Source organism: Ciconia boyciana, chromosome 2 (assembly GCF_034638445.1).
Source record: "Ciconia boyciana chromosome 2, ASM3463844v1, whole genome shotgun sequence".
NCBI lineage: Eukaryota > Metazoa > Chordata > Aves > Ciconiiformes > Ciconiidae > Ciconia > Ciconia boyciana.
This window is the reverse complement of record NC_132935.1, coordinates 20,711,320-20,725,237: the sequence shown is the minus strand read 5'-3', so window position 1 is coordinate 20,725,237 and position 13,918 is coordinate 20,711,320. Positions and strand designations below refer to the sequence as shown.

Here is a 13,918-nt window from a genome sequence, read left to right as displayed (position 1 = left end):
AAAATTTCAGTCTTGCTCAATTCTGCTTCTAAGAAATACCCTAAGGGGGTCAGTGGCCAAATTACTAGATGTTTCCAAGATGTGTAGGAGTGTTAAATCCTGGATCAAGGAACTTTTTTTTTTTTCCATTTCTAGGGTTCATAATGCAATTTTTTTTGTGGGAGCACTGGGAAGCGTTAAGGTAGAAGGTAACAACTGCTGCTTTTTTTTGGCTTAGTGGTTTAGCATTAAAGAAATACAATCAGTAATCCTAGCTTTAAGAACCTGAATTCCAGACAAATTCTTTTATCTCTGCTTGAGTTTAATTTTATAACTCTTTTTAACATTGGTAAATCTGTTACACTTTAAAAGTCAATATATAAATACATTGTATAATCAGTTAAAGATATAATTTATTCACTCACTGTATACATAACAATAATGAAATATTCTTATGTTTTTAAGCTTATTGGTGGCCAGTACAGCATATGCCATCATGGTTAACATGCACTGGCAAAAAAAAGTATCTAAGGTCATATGATCCCCTAGGTGAACTGTGCAAGGAATTATAATTCACCTTTTTTTGATGCTTTGAATTGTTGTAACATTGTTCTCTGTAGGAAGGCTTCTATAGGAAGTCTCTGGACTTCCCATTCTCATCCACTTATCCAAAAGTATAAAATAGATGTGTGCTTGTTGAGAGTAACAGAGCAATTCTCACTGGGTTCTACCTCCTCTTGAAGTCTACTGAAAAGTAGCCACATGCTTGTGATAACACTCGTCAATGGTGAAATGAAAGCAATTTATTTTATAAGGGTAAAGCTTGTAATGTGCCAGATGTTTCCTGGAAAGTTCTGAGTACCATCAACTCAAAACAGGACCCTTGGCACTTTTGGGGTCAAGTCCTTAGATCTTGCAAAATCTAAAGTTGGCAAATCTGGGCAAATGCCTGTCTAGTATTTCTGACCTCCAGCTCGTCACAAACTCTCCATGATGCTTGCTTGACACTAATAAGTTATTTCGTCACTTATTGATCAAGTATATGCAGCAAACACAAGCATTACTTTTGAGGTTGTCATTGACAGTTGCAAGAGCGTTCCTGGTAAGAGAGTGATGCGTTACTGACCACCTGCGCTGCCACACATGGCATTCTGGTTCTACCCGACATTTCAGCTGGAGGCTGTCTGCATTTCAGGTACTTTAACAACCAGCAAGATCTGTAAACTTCATGGTTTCCGCATTAAAACATGCTGCAGAACATCTTCTTTGCCTCATACTCCTATATTTTTCTTAAATTTAGAAAGATAATTTTTCTGTTCTTTTTTAAAAAATGAAAACAGTCTTATTTTAAATAAAATCTTCCTCAGCTATGATGAAGTTTTCTTCAGCAGTCTGTAATACTACTGAAATACATAGTATTACGATCTTTATAGGGCCACATAGCCAGTAAATAGTTTACAGCTACATCATTTCAGGGCATTTTACTGAACATAGTGCTGTACACCAGAGTAATTTTTCAGACTTTTCTGTCACTGCAGGACAAATTATCTTATTGTGTGTGCTTTAGTGACATGTTGATTCCTTGGGCAGCACACAAATTTATGGATTACAACAGCAACCTTCACCCTTCCTGTCAGACTTTTAAAGAAAATCCTCTATCAACCTCAAATAGACAGACTTCTTGCTCTGAAGCATGACCCCCACCTGCCACCTTATATTTAGCCTTTCCAATCTTTCTCCAGGACCCTTACACTTTCTCTGAGATGACCCTTTCCAAGAGGCAAAAGTCCGCAGTTACAAACTTATCTTCAGTTTCTTTGGGAGTTACCTGTCCCATAACTATTTTATGGAATTCAAAATCATTAAAAAGCACTTGAAAAAGCTACATATATTCTTATTGCATTTACAGTTTACCCAACCCACAAACTCATCACAGATATTTCACGTAGTTTACCCAAGCATTACATTGTGTCTTTAGAGCAGTGTATGTAAGCATGCAATGAGATGCAAGCATTTTGCCAGTGAGGTGAGATGCAGAAACTCAACTAATACCCTGGTTTCAGGGAAGTCAGTGGAGTGTGGAACAAAGCCAGCTTTCTCAGCAAAACTTAGCTAATGAGGATTTGAAATCACTCATTCAACAGGATACTTCTCAGTTGTAGACAGAGCCATGTATTATGTCTTTGTACAGTGACTGGCACAATGGCTCATCAAGCAGATCAAACTACAAAAATTTATCTTTTACCAATGATTATTGAATTAATTCTGCTGTAATCATCCTTTACCTTTAATGATAAGCCTTTGGCACTTGGCAAACTCCTCTTGCCTTGTGTGCCTCTGCAAATACAGTTGTCTTGTTTATGCTTCCCTGCATTAAACTCTGGTATTGTAACAGGTACAAATAATTCTTTAACAACTGAAATGAAGGCAGAGGCTGTAACGGTTGAGCTGTACGATGTCATGGAGGTAAACGATGTCAGAGGAATATACAAAAGGATATTTATTGCATCAGCCAGAATTCTTGGAAAAGCCAAGAGATCAAACTGGATCATTCAAGAAAAATGTGAAGAGAAACAACCTTAATCATCGCCTCTGTAGTTAACAGGCTAACGTGATAAAGAATTTTGCAGTCCATATCTCTTCCGTGCAAAAATAGTAACATAGAAAAACTTTCTCGCAGAGCATTGATGGCCTTTCCCATTAACAGCATAGAAGTGACGCAGGAAAGATAGGTGGCCCTTGACCATTTATCTCTACTATGGTAAGTCACACACAGAGTGAAGTATGAAGTTTTAGCTAAGGAACAAAGGGAAATAGTTCATTCAGGAAGAGATTAGGTCATTTCTTTGAGCGATTTTCCCTCTAAGCAGATCCTCAAAATTCCAGGCACAGCATCAAAGGCATCATGGTTTGGGGGCTGCCCATTACTGTGTTGACTTGCTGATGTGGCCTAGAAGGCCACAGGAATTTCCTGATGAATTAAGACTGTAGAGAGTAAATATTTAACTATGACACAAATAAATATAATTAATACTTAAATGATAATGGCAGTGATCCTAAATCCCCATTTCAGCTACTTTTATCTACATACGAATGCCAAATTTTCAAAGGCTGTAGCAGTCTTCATTGAGCCCTTTGGTGTTGGAGGAGACTTCAGAGAACCAGGTTGTATATAAAGTGTTTCTGTGAGATTTCAGAAATATAAAGTCATTTCTACACAGGTTTTCATAGAATATATTAGGTTTTTAGGAGAACCAGTGCTCTGATAGTGAGAAAATTATCTGAAGATCCTTGCCCTCTTGAGACACAAACACATGACTCAGAAGAGAGAAGAGAAAGGCATGTAAATGACCCTATTATTCATCCTCACTGTTACCCACACACTGAGCTGATGGGAGAGTTTTAAAAAAGAGATTTATTTAATACAGTTCTCTTTCCTGCAAAAGACTTCTGCATGAGAACTAAAACTCCCAGAAGATAATTATTGCTAAAGCTATTCAAAGCTGAACGTACAAAAGTGAAAATCAGCGCATTTAAATAGAGCCATAGATGGTTTAATCCAAATTGAAAATTCATTCAATACAATGCTTAGAAAAAAATTTACAAAGTCATCATTTAACAACAACTGCATTACTTTTTCCTAAATCTCCACTGTGCAAGACCATATTTGCAGACAAGAGATTCAGAAAGAAAAATAAACTTTTATAAGCATAGGCTGACAACTTTAAAACATTCATAAATAATATGATCCAAAGGGCAGGCAAGTCTACCACAACCCTGAAGATAAAGGTAAAAGCATCTCTAGAGATTGTACTAGGACTTCTCCTTTGATTTTTGTGGGTATTTAAAATGTGTTATATGGATTTGGATTGTATTAAAGGTCAAATATTAAAATACATCTCAAAATAGTATATTTACACATCAAGAATCAGACTTTTTTCACCTACAGTCAGGAAGAAAGAGCCCCACTTTGAAGGCTGGAGAGCCTTTGATAATGACTGAAAGTTTGTTGTAACGTTTAAAATAGGGGGCAGAAGCACTCAAGTGACACCAGCGCTTTTCTCTTTGAAATCTTGCAAGTTCCCTCCGCAGGTTTAGGCTGGTGTGGATCACAGATGAGTTAACTAAAAGCCTGGCCTGCTAAACAATGTTATCCCTAAGACAGAAGGTTTGTAACATAGATAATATCTTTCAAGAAAATCCTCTTGTACAGAGAAAGCCTTTAAAGGAAGTTTAGATGTGAAAGAAGGCAGGATCAGTCCATAAATGGCATATCAGCCTGCAGCCGAAATAGTTTTTAGATTCAAAATTGATTAGCACCAATCTGATCATCTATGTCCTAGTGTGAAAGAAGCCATGCTGTCAAAAAGAGACAAATTACCTTCTAAGGTTGTCTGTTCTTACTCCCAGTTTTCTCCCACAGTTCTCTAGTCTTGCCTTAATTTCCTGGCAGGGATGCTCAGAGCTTATCCTATCTCTAGGATAATCTCTCAAGCCTATTTGCCTGCTTGGTACAGAGAGAAGAAGAAGAATGCCAGGACCCAAATCCTTGGGCAGAACAGAGTCAAAAGGAAATTTTGCTAACTGGAACAAGTGGATTTTGGTTGTTCCCATACATTCCTATTGCAGAAGGAACACCTGGTAGATTATTTGCAACAAGACAACTAGACAAAACATGAAAAATGGCAAGAATTTACTGCAACAAATAAAAATTCCCAGAAGAACTGATGAAAAATTGTAACTATATAGTTACACCAAGTCCTATTAAAGAAAGTGATGTCATGCATGCACAAAGAACAATCAGGTTTGTCTTGCAATATATGCACTTGTAAGGACAGAAACTTGTCTGGGATGAGGAATAAAAAGGTCCAATATTTTTTCCAGAATATATAAAAATTCTTGCTTCATATACATTCTGGAAAGGACAAAAGCAAAGCCACACTTATAATTTATTGGCAACACAATATGGGGACTCTTTCACACAGAATTAATGTATGTACAATACAGAAGGTTTCATCTTGCTACCAGCTTTTCTAGTTCTTTTGAGCCAACAGGTCAATTCCAGGAGAACAACGGACTGACAGCAGGTAAGTAGGTATAAAATGTAAGACTGGATTTAAGATACAACACTTAGAAACAGATTTCCATGTACCTTAACATCAAACACTCCAAAAATCTAAATGCATATATGTGTGTATGTGCATGTGTATATGTGTGCACACAGTCATGCACTAGAGCAAGGTGTCCAAGGGAAAGGAATTCTGCAGACTTCTTACAGAATTTTTGATCAGCCACTTTTTATTCATGGATCTTCAACCCAGATTTTCCAACTGCAAGATCGTATCTGCACTTTCAGCCTATTTCTCTCTCTTTTAAGACAGGAATAATAACACAGACCATATGACTGACCATGTACTACCATATAACAGACCTTTAAAGTACCTTTGCTAAAGACACACTTATTCCACCATAAAACTAGCATAGTTCTCTAACTATTAGCCTTTTCTTACTGGATTTTTTTTCTTTTTTTCATTTCTGCTCCTAGAAGCTAGTCAAGGGAGTATAAGAAATTTCTTTCAATCATGTAGCTCTGTGGCCTAGAATACTGATTTTCTATATCACTTTCTCTTAGGGATTATAAAATTATCTTAATCCTTTCTTTTTTTTTTGGTTGGTTGGTTGGTTAGTTTTAATTCTGAAAGCAAACTATTTTTAGAAATATAGAATAGTGCAACTTGAGCATCTTTCCAGCTGACCCTATACTTTTCTTGCTTTGACTGTTTGTACCCATATGTTTATTCAGTGTTGAGCGTAGTAGCCCCACGGTTAAGTCTTGTTTAGACAAGGAAGTTACGCTAGTTTGACTTGCATCAGTTTTAGACAGGGGTAATTAAACTGGTGCAAGTCCCTGGGTAGACTTCTTATCCCAGTTTAGGAGTGACTTACACTGTTTTAGATTAACCTGATTCCTAACTAAGGTAATGAACAGCAAAGTTCGATCTTTGTGCAGGAACATTAATGAGAATGTAGTGCAAATGTGCAACAATTTATGTCATTTCTAAGTTACCCTTCCAAGTGAATATTCACCGCACTGGTGTTTCATAACACTGTCTAAAATATGCACATGTGGTTACACAAGAATAACCTTGTGTTAAAGTACAGCTTGTTTCACAAGAAAAAGAATGCTTCCTATGCAATAGGAAACTATTTCAGTTTCCTTTTCCTGATCAAACTTCAACCCTTTAACAAAAGAGGAAATTCTTATGCTACTGGGAAGACTTTTACACCAGGGCTGTTTATTCAAGACACCTGAGCTGCTGGTGCTGAAGATGAGGTTCGCAGCACATCTAAAACCATGATACTGGTTCTAGAAGGTACTCATGTACTAGCTCTTCCTTGTTTGCATCTTATTGCAAATATGGAGAAGAGGACTGAACTAAACTGAACTGTAAATTGAGAAGAATACAAGCAGTTTTTCAAGTATCTTCACCTTTCAGGATATGTTTGCAATAAATGAGTGAGCCCACACAAGTGAGCCCAGTTTTGATAACTACAAGTTTATTCAAAATTGCTGGTAGCAATAGCTCTGAAAAACTAGCCATTCCTCACTGGTCTTCCTGAGAATCCATACAAGACTAAGCTACAGCCCTATTCACCTTAGATGAATACAGGTTGGAGCAGCAGCTGCTCGATGAGTTTTAAGAACATTGCAAGGATGACAACCATTTTCACTGTTAGCAGGACATATATAATGCACTTACTCAACTGCAAACTGCAAAATATACTTAGCATTAGAGATTCATACTCGTATTTATCTGCTTATTTTTTGCAAATTATCTTAGTTACTAATTTTAAACTAATTTCCTTCCAAAAGATTTTTTAATCTCACATCATTTTCTGTAAACATTGAAAGTATTATCATACATAAACTGTTAATAGCACAAAATACCTTCCACCAGAAAGACTCCAAAAGCAACACAAAAAATAACATATTAAGCCTCCCAACTGCCTTGTGAAATTGAGTAGTAGTACTATATCTGTGTTAGAAAAGGGAAACAGGAATACTTAAAGTTTATGATTTCCTTGCAGTCACAAGGGAAGTCTATGCTACAGCCATGGACAGAAGTAAAGCTTAAATCCATCCCACTTAACTGAGGCATTTAAATCAGGAAGCAAGCTGCTCAGGATTTCCCTGGAGTCAATGAAGAGAAGCAGGGACTTCGACAGGACAGTTTAGATGGTTGGCTCTTCCTCTGGGCTTGCTACTGTCTCTTGACACAGCACTGAGAGATTCCCCACAGTAAAGAAAAACCTGTCTTGGGTATGTGGGTTTTGGCCAGAAGTTTGGGTGGGATGATGCAGACCTAAAATACCCAGCTCTATACTTTTCCCACATGGGCTGTCTTTTTTTTTTTCCAAGGCACCCAGCACTGTGAAGTAGAGATTGCTTCCAAACCACAGAAGGGAATGGGAAAGATGAGTTCTCAGCACCCTCAAAATGACAAGCCATTTACTTTATATCAGTTTCATTTAGAAAAGCTCTCAGTGCTCCAAATGAGCTCTCCCACTGGGCATGTTGGTTGGACAGTTCTGATGACTAATAAATGTAATATTTTATTGTTACCAGAAAGTTCCTAATTACAGCTGTCATCACTGAAAATAAACACATTCAGGTTCTACTGTACATTATGATAAAGCTTTCTGTCCAAGCATGGGAAATATTTTTTTAAAGTAATTTGCTACTAGATGTGGCAACATGTGAGACTGCCCTTCAGTCTACTTCTCTGATTCTTCTGCTGCTTAAAAAAAACTGCCAAATAGGTTATCCCCCAATAATGTAAAACTTTCAGGCATTTCCACATTTGAAGTCTTGCTTCTTTCTTGTGGGTATGTCAGAATATCCCAAAGACTTCAGCAATTTGATTAATAAAGCTTTGAAATGCAGGGATATTATTGGCCAAGAGATTTTTCGGAGGTAAATAAGTAATTTTGGTTTTACACTCAAACATGAGTTTTCTTATAACCAGTTTGTTTCCATGAACTTATTTTTGCTCGTTAAATTTGGCTTTTATATATACTTACCCATTGCATAGTACATACTGTATAAGTAATCCCACTAATTTGAATCACACCATTTGTTTTGCAGTTTGTTTGTGGGAACTGCACTTCAAATGTCACTAGGATGAGGCTCTGCTTTGGATATAAGAATTCATTGACTCCAAAGCAAAAAGGAGCACCTAGAATAGTAACAGCCTCTGGGTCTAGACAAGAAATCCAGGTTCAAGCTGGATGCCAAATAGAAAGCTAGTGGGCAGTTTCGGATGAAGCTTTCTCACTATTTCCTTTTAGCCCTGGTCCACCTTGAAAAATGAAAGATTTACTGGAAAGCCATTTCTTACACAGTGCTGTTAGTAATGCTCATACAAGCAGAATGGCAGATCCAAGTCTAATGACCTGATTTTATTTGTGAAAATTAACAGGAGTTCATCATGGATCTCCTGGTTGCACTTAACATCCAAATATTATGTGGACTTTAAGGTCACATGTTACATTACAAAATGCCCAGTGAGACATAACCATAGATAAAATGGAATTTTTACTATTTCTTGTAACAGTTCAACTAGGGAAAATTTGTTTCTTAATGTGACAAAATTTTACACACACTATGGTCACATCCATCTTTATATTAATATAAATTTGCCTCATAGGATATTATGACAGCTCTTTAGATCTGTCCTCTTCAGGGCAGACTCTGTCACACTTTCACACAGTTTCACAGCAAGAGTGACATGTAAGGAATTTTCCCACTTCAGCAAAACGTATAAAATCCAAGGCAAAATCCAGCCACTGCACACACATAAGCATTTTATTACTGTTTCGTTGCAGTGCTAGGCCCTGCTGGTAAAGACGGCAAGAAGGGGCAGACTTTCAATGGAGCCACAGCACACAGTAACAGACACTAGTCTTTCCAAAAGCCAGTTTCTTCTACAATGACTGGTCTGCCTCAAAACCTAGATTCCTTACATGTTTAAAACCCAAGTAAGCACATGCGATGTTAATTCTGCAAAATAAGGAAGTCAACAGAGAGCACAGAGAATGCCATAGACAAATAATTTATCACAACCATGGTAAGAATAAACTTTAAAGTAGACTATCAAATGGCTACAGATACCCCAGAAAAATTGCCCATAATTTCTTTCTTTAATGACTGAATCCAGCTCATCATTTTATACTTCTTCTGTTATAGCTGGTGACAGCACAGGTACTTTGAAGGGAAAGGGAAGTGAGTTGAAGCATCTTCATTTGGTTTAAGTGTAGTGGTGCCATCAATATTTTCAGAGAAAAGGAAAAAAAAATCTAAGTTTGGATACTGGCTGACCAGAATGTTTGTGGTTCACTTTCAACTCAAACTTGTATGTCTGTGTTAGCTTCTTATAGTACACTATTATTAAGCAGTCATTTTAAACCTTTATGGTATTCTGCTTAGGTAATGACCAGAAAAAAAGCAAGACTGGATCATGTAAAACTCTCTTATTACTGTAATAACAATTATTACTACTATTTGGACTGAGGGATAAGTATATGAAACACTCATCTATATAGCCATCCTGAACGTATACTGAGTCCATTGATACCATAAGTTCAGCAAGCTGACTAGCAGAAAGTTCCCAGGCAAGACATGATGATAACATTTCATGTAACTCCTCTTTGGCAATACTTAGACACTGCAATTAAATACCAAACAGTATCACGTGGGCCAGTCAGTTACTGCAAGAAAGAAAATGTGATGAACTGTTTGTTTTGAACTATTAGTATAAACATATTGCAGAAATGAAACCCAAGCTTAAACAATGGGGAAAGTTATCCGGTATTAAAATAAACAGTTCTAGGAAAATCTCTAAAAATGTTTACCAAGTCATCTTCTTCCGAGTAGTTTCTGCGCAGAGCGTTTTGCCGTGTCCCTGGTTTGCCCACCAATCCCAGTTACACTGACTATAGATATGCAAATGCTAATGGGCAAGGCTGGGACTTAATTGCCTATAATTGGCTCCCCAAGCAAGTGCATTTTTATCTACAAGCAAAATTGTAGGTCATCAAAGAAGCACTTTTGGTTTTAAGCATTAAAAAAATGCTTTTGTTAAAAAAAATAAAAAATACTTTTTTTGCTTCTAGAAATCTGCTAGTTTAGAGATCAAGGAAAAACATTTTTAAATTAAAATACTACAGTTAAGCAAACCATGATACTTACAAACTTTGTTAATAAATACTCTTTCAATATCACAGGCGAGCATTTATGCTGAGAAAATAATTCACCCTGCCAAACATTGCCTATATACAATTTTAATGAAAGTTATATATATTACATGAAGTAACAAACATATTTCCTTTATGTAAGTCAGAACATATCTCAAATTCTTAAACATCATTTCTTATTATAACTATTTACTTCCAGTCATAGACCTATAACCATTAATTATTCTTTACTTTGTTCACAGCAGGTGCACTGTAAAATGCTCTTTAGTGTAGCAGCAGTTATATCTGATATTAAAAATGCAGGGGGGAAAATAAATGCAAAGTATAAAAATGGGATGCGAGATATCTACCTAATATATTCATTACACTTCAGCATTATGCTTGTTTTGAAAGGAAATGAGTTATGGCTGAGATGCTTTGTAATGGCAACAGCAACAAAGCAAATTCAGTATTCAGAGATGCTATAATGGAGCTGCATCAGCCTCATTTGTTCAGAGTGAGCCGTACTCCATCACACAGAGAAATGGGTCCTTTCATTCCAGGGAGAACTGACACATGGGGATACGTGCACAATCCTGGTTTTATGTAAACCCCTAGGAGCAGAGGGTTGGGGGCTGGGAAGGAAAGGAGGAGGGGGATGGTTCTGCCCGTAGCCAGTTTTACAATCACTGCAGAAGAAAACAGTCCTCAAATATAAACCCCTTTCATTGGGCTTCCTACCTGTTTAATCACTTCCCTCCAAAGTGTGAGAGGACTAACCCTAACTCAGATATTCACACTCCAGAGACTCATATTTCTTCATGCTCAGTTCACAGTGAAAGAGTGATCTTAGTTCAGTCTCTAGTGGACAAACACAGAATAAGTAAAGTCTTATAAGCATGATTCAGCAGGCAATTTTCTCAAGTAAAGTCCCATGTGCATAAACACAGATAACAACTTTCCTCTTTTTAGTACTTGCCTCAGCCTCCCAAGGTACAGTAAAATAATTTCTTAAGAAATGCTTTCCTCTACAGAAGACATCCCCTCATTTCCAGCCTTATATTCCCCAAAGCAGACCAAGACATTAAGAAATGAGGAAAGTAGTCTAAAAAAGAAATGCTTGGTTATATTTCATTTTGTAGTCACATGTTTACTGGACAGAGTCTTTTCTCTCTTGCTAGAGCCAGATACGCAAAGAGCGCAATTAAATTACCAAGAGATCAGGAAATCCTCTCTAAAGGTTTTAGTAGGGTTAGGGGGATGGGGATGGCTGTATATGCTTTTTAACATATTTCTGTCTTGTATACTGTTTGGATGAAACAAAACTTGTAAATGAGATAGGTAACAGTAACTATGCTAATATGAAGTTTTAGCCCACCCAGTAGAGTCTTCACTAGGTTTTTCTTGATGTTCATTTTTAGTATGAACTTGTGTTAGAGTTAAATCATGTATCTCTCAAATGCATTCATACAGTAGTTTTCTTGTGCCATCTTACATGACTAGTTGTATCACTTAATTGCTCAATTTTCTAAGTTTTGCCAGGTCAAAATGCAAGTGTGAGAATGGGAATATTACAAATAACGATCTACAAAGACTGTTTGTTTATTTATTTTTACTGGTCAGCTATCCCAAGGCATTTTCATTACCAAGGCATGGACAAGATCCTGCAAGGTATGTAATTTTACACAAGTGAGTAATCCTGTTAAGGTGAATGGGACTGCTCGTATGAGTGAAATTATTCACATACTTAAGTCTTTCAGGCCCAAACTTCAGCTCATACATAAAATACTGAAAAGTTCATTAGAAGTTTAGAGCTGTTGCACAAATTCTTAAAAATAATTACTTCTGCTAAGTTACTGCAACACCTTCAAACCCATTTTTCCCTTTCTATGAAAGAATGCACATATACACACACAAATGAAAACAGGCTGTTTCAAGTCCAGTGTAATCTACACAGTTAAAAAGTTTTACTGTGATGTCTTAGGAGTGTGAACGCCTATATACTTTCTTCTTTCTTTCCAGCAATTAGCTGGGTTAGAATAGTATTACAGGATCTATTTATGGAGGAACAATGATATTCTTAACCCAGTGCCTTTAAATGCTGATTTTTTTAAATGCTCCCTTTTGCTGTCAGACTGGCAGGTATCCTGCATGGCATCTGATCTGAAGCTGTGAACTATAAGTAGAGTTTATAGGAATACTTAGTAAGTTCTGTCATTAGAGTCTCTGGAGGATTTTTGTGTTCTCTGGCTCACAAACATCCATGGTCTCTTAAGATAAAGCTTTAAGAAGTTGCATCTTACAGTAACATGAAGAAAATTCTGCTCCCAAGTGCAATGTCACTAAGAAGGGTGCACTCTGGCTGAAACATTCCTCCCCTACACAGCCACGAACTAGATCAATCCTTATTACCTCAGTTCTCATAGAAACTAACGAGAACTTTGAACAGCATAAGCATCACCAAAAAAATCCATTTAGTGAGAAATGAAAAAAAGAAACACTTACTTTTTGCAGCCACTGAGTGTAATTTTCCATCACATGTTCCAGATGTTGCAGTTTCTGGGAAGAGAAATCCTGTTCCACGTGAGGAGCATCTCTCTGAAGAGCATTTGTGTTGTACTGGTCTGTCGTGCTTTCACGACAGTTCCCGTCCTGTTCTGGCAGAATGAAAGTATAGGTGCACTGCCCATGCTGAATCCGGTTAAATCTTCTCCCACTGGCTTCTGGACCCCGACGCTGGTTATTACAGCCTATATGAGCAAGAATCGCTGCCAGGAAAGCAAAGGAAAGGAAAACTGACATGTTATTATTACTTTCCTTTCCTACTTTAATAAAAACTTTTTCTTCCTCTTTCTTTAAATTTGTTCTTAATTTCCCTTAAAGTCTTTGGAAAAAGGACTGGAGAAGTGCACTTTAGTATTCAAGCTTGAATAAACTGTTATTTTTTTAAATTTTACTATGAGGATAGCTTCCTTAGTTAAAATTGGGGATATTTATTGCATAGTAGTTAAGATTTATTGTTTCCTCTCTGTTACAGTCCAGCATGTAGCCTGCTTTAGTCAGCTGCATATGCATATCCCAGTCTCTTTCCCCTGCACTATCTGCTGCAGAACTGCTATTTTCTCTCAGACTTCAGTGAGTTTTATTAAGGTTGCACTTTCAAGCCAAGCTGGAAGCAAGCAGCCTTTCACGAGATGACTTGACAGGAATGCGTGTATGAGTGCGCCCCTATGCTGAGGATGGCTGATGGCTCGGTACGGAGGGATCATCTTACAAACTGGCTGGATGCATGACCTCAATCATGCATGGCTTTCCAGCCCCTATTGCATGCAACTGCTAAGGGCTTTTGACGAATTCACATAAGTTTAATAAGTGAGGCAGTCCACCTTAATACACTTCATATGTTCACACTGACCTATTAAAATGTAGATAAAGTGTAGAAGTTTGTTGTAATCCCTCTGTAAATATACAAAGTACTGAAATTAAAAATACTTTCAGTTCTGCGCTGCTCAGTAACTATTAAAGAATTCAAAGTCGGGCGAATGACACATGGGAAAAAAGTTACGTTTAACGCTCACATGCTTTAGCTACTTTTCTAAGACAATTGTGTTTCTTTAACAGAGTTTGCAGAGAGTTTTTTACAGCATATAATGAAATTAAGGCTGCCAAATAGTAATGGGAAATGGCAGTTTGGAAGGATAATAAT

General features: G+C 37.1%; 1 protein-coding gene across 1 annotated transcript in view; it reads right to left on the bottom strand.

Moving 5' to 3' along the window:
- ANGPT1 (angiopoietin 1) overlaps positions 1–13,420 on the bottom strand; it is a 167,632-nt gene extending 154,212 nt beyond the window's left edge. Inside the window, exon 1 of the mRNA XM_072852035.1 lies at positions 12,718–13,420. Coding sequence (XP_072708136.1) covers positions 12,718–13,014 — 297 coding nt within the window. The 5' untranslated portion in view covers positions 13,015–13,420. The remainder of the gene's footprint in view (positions 1–12,717) is intronic.
- Positions 13,421–13,918: the final 498 nt, after the last annotated feature.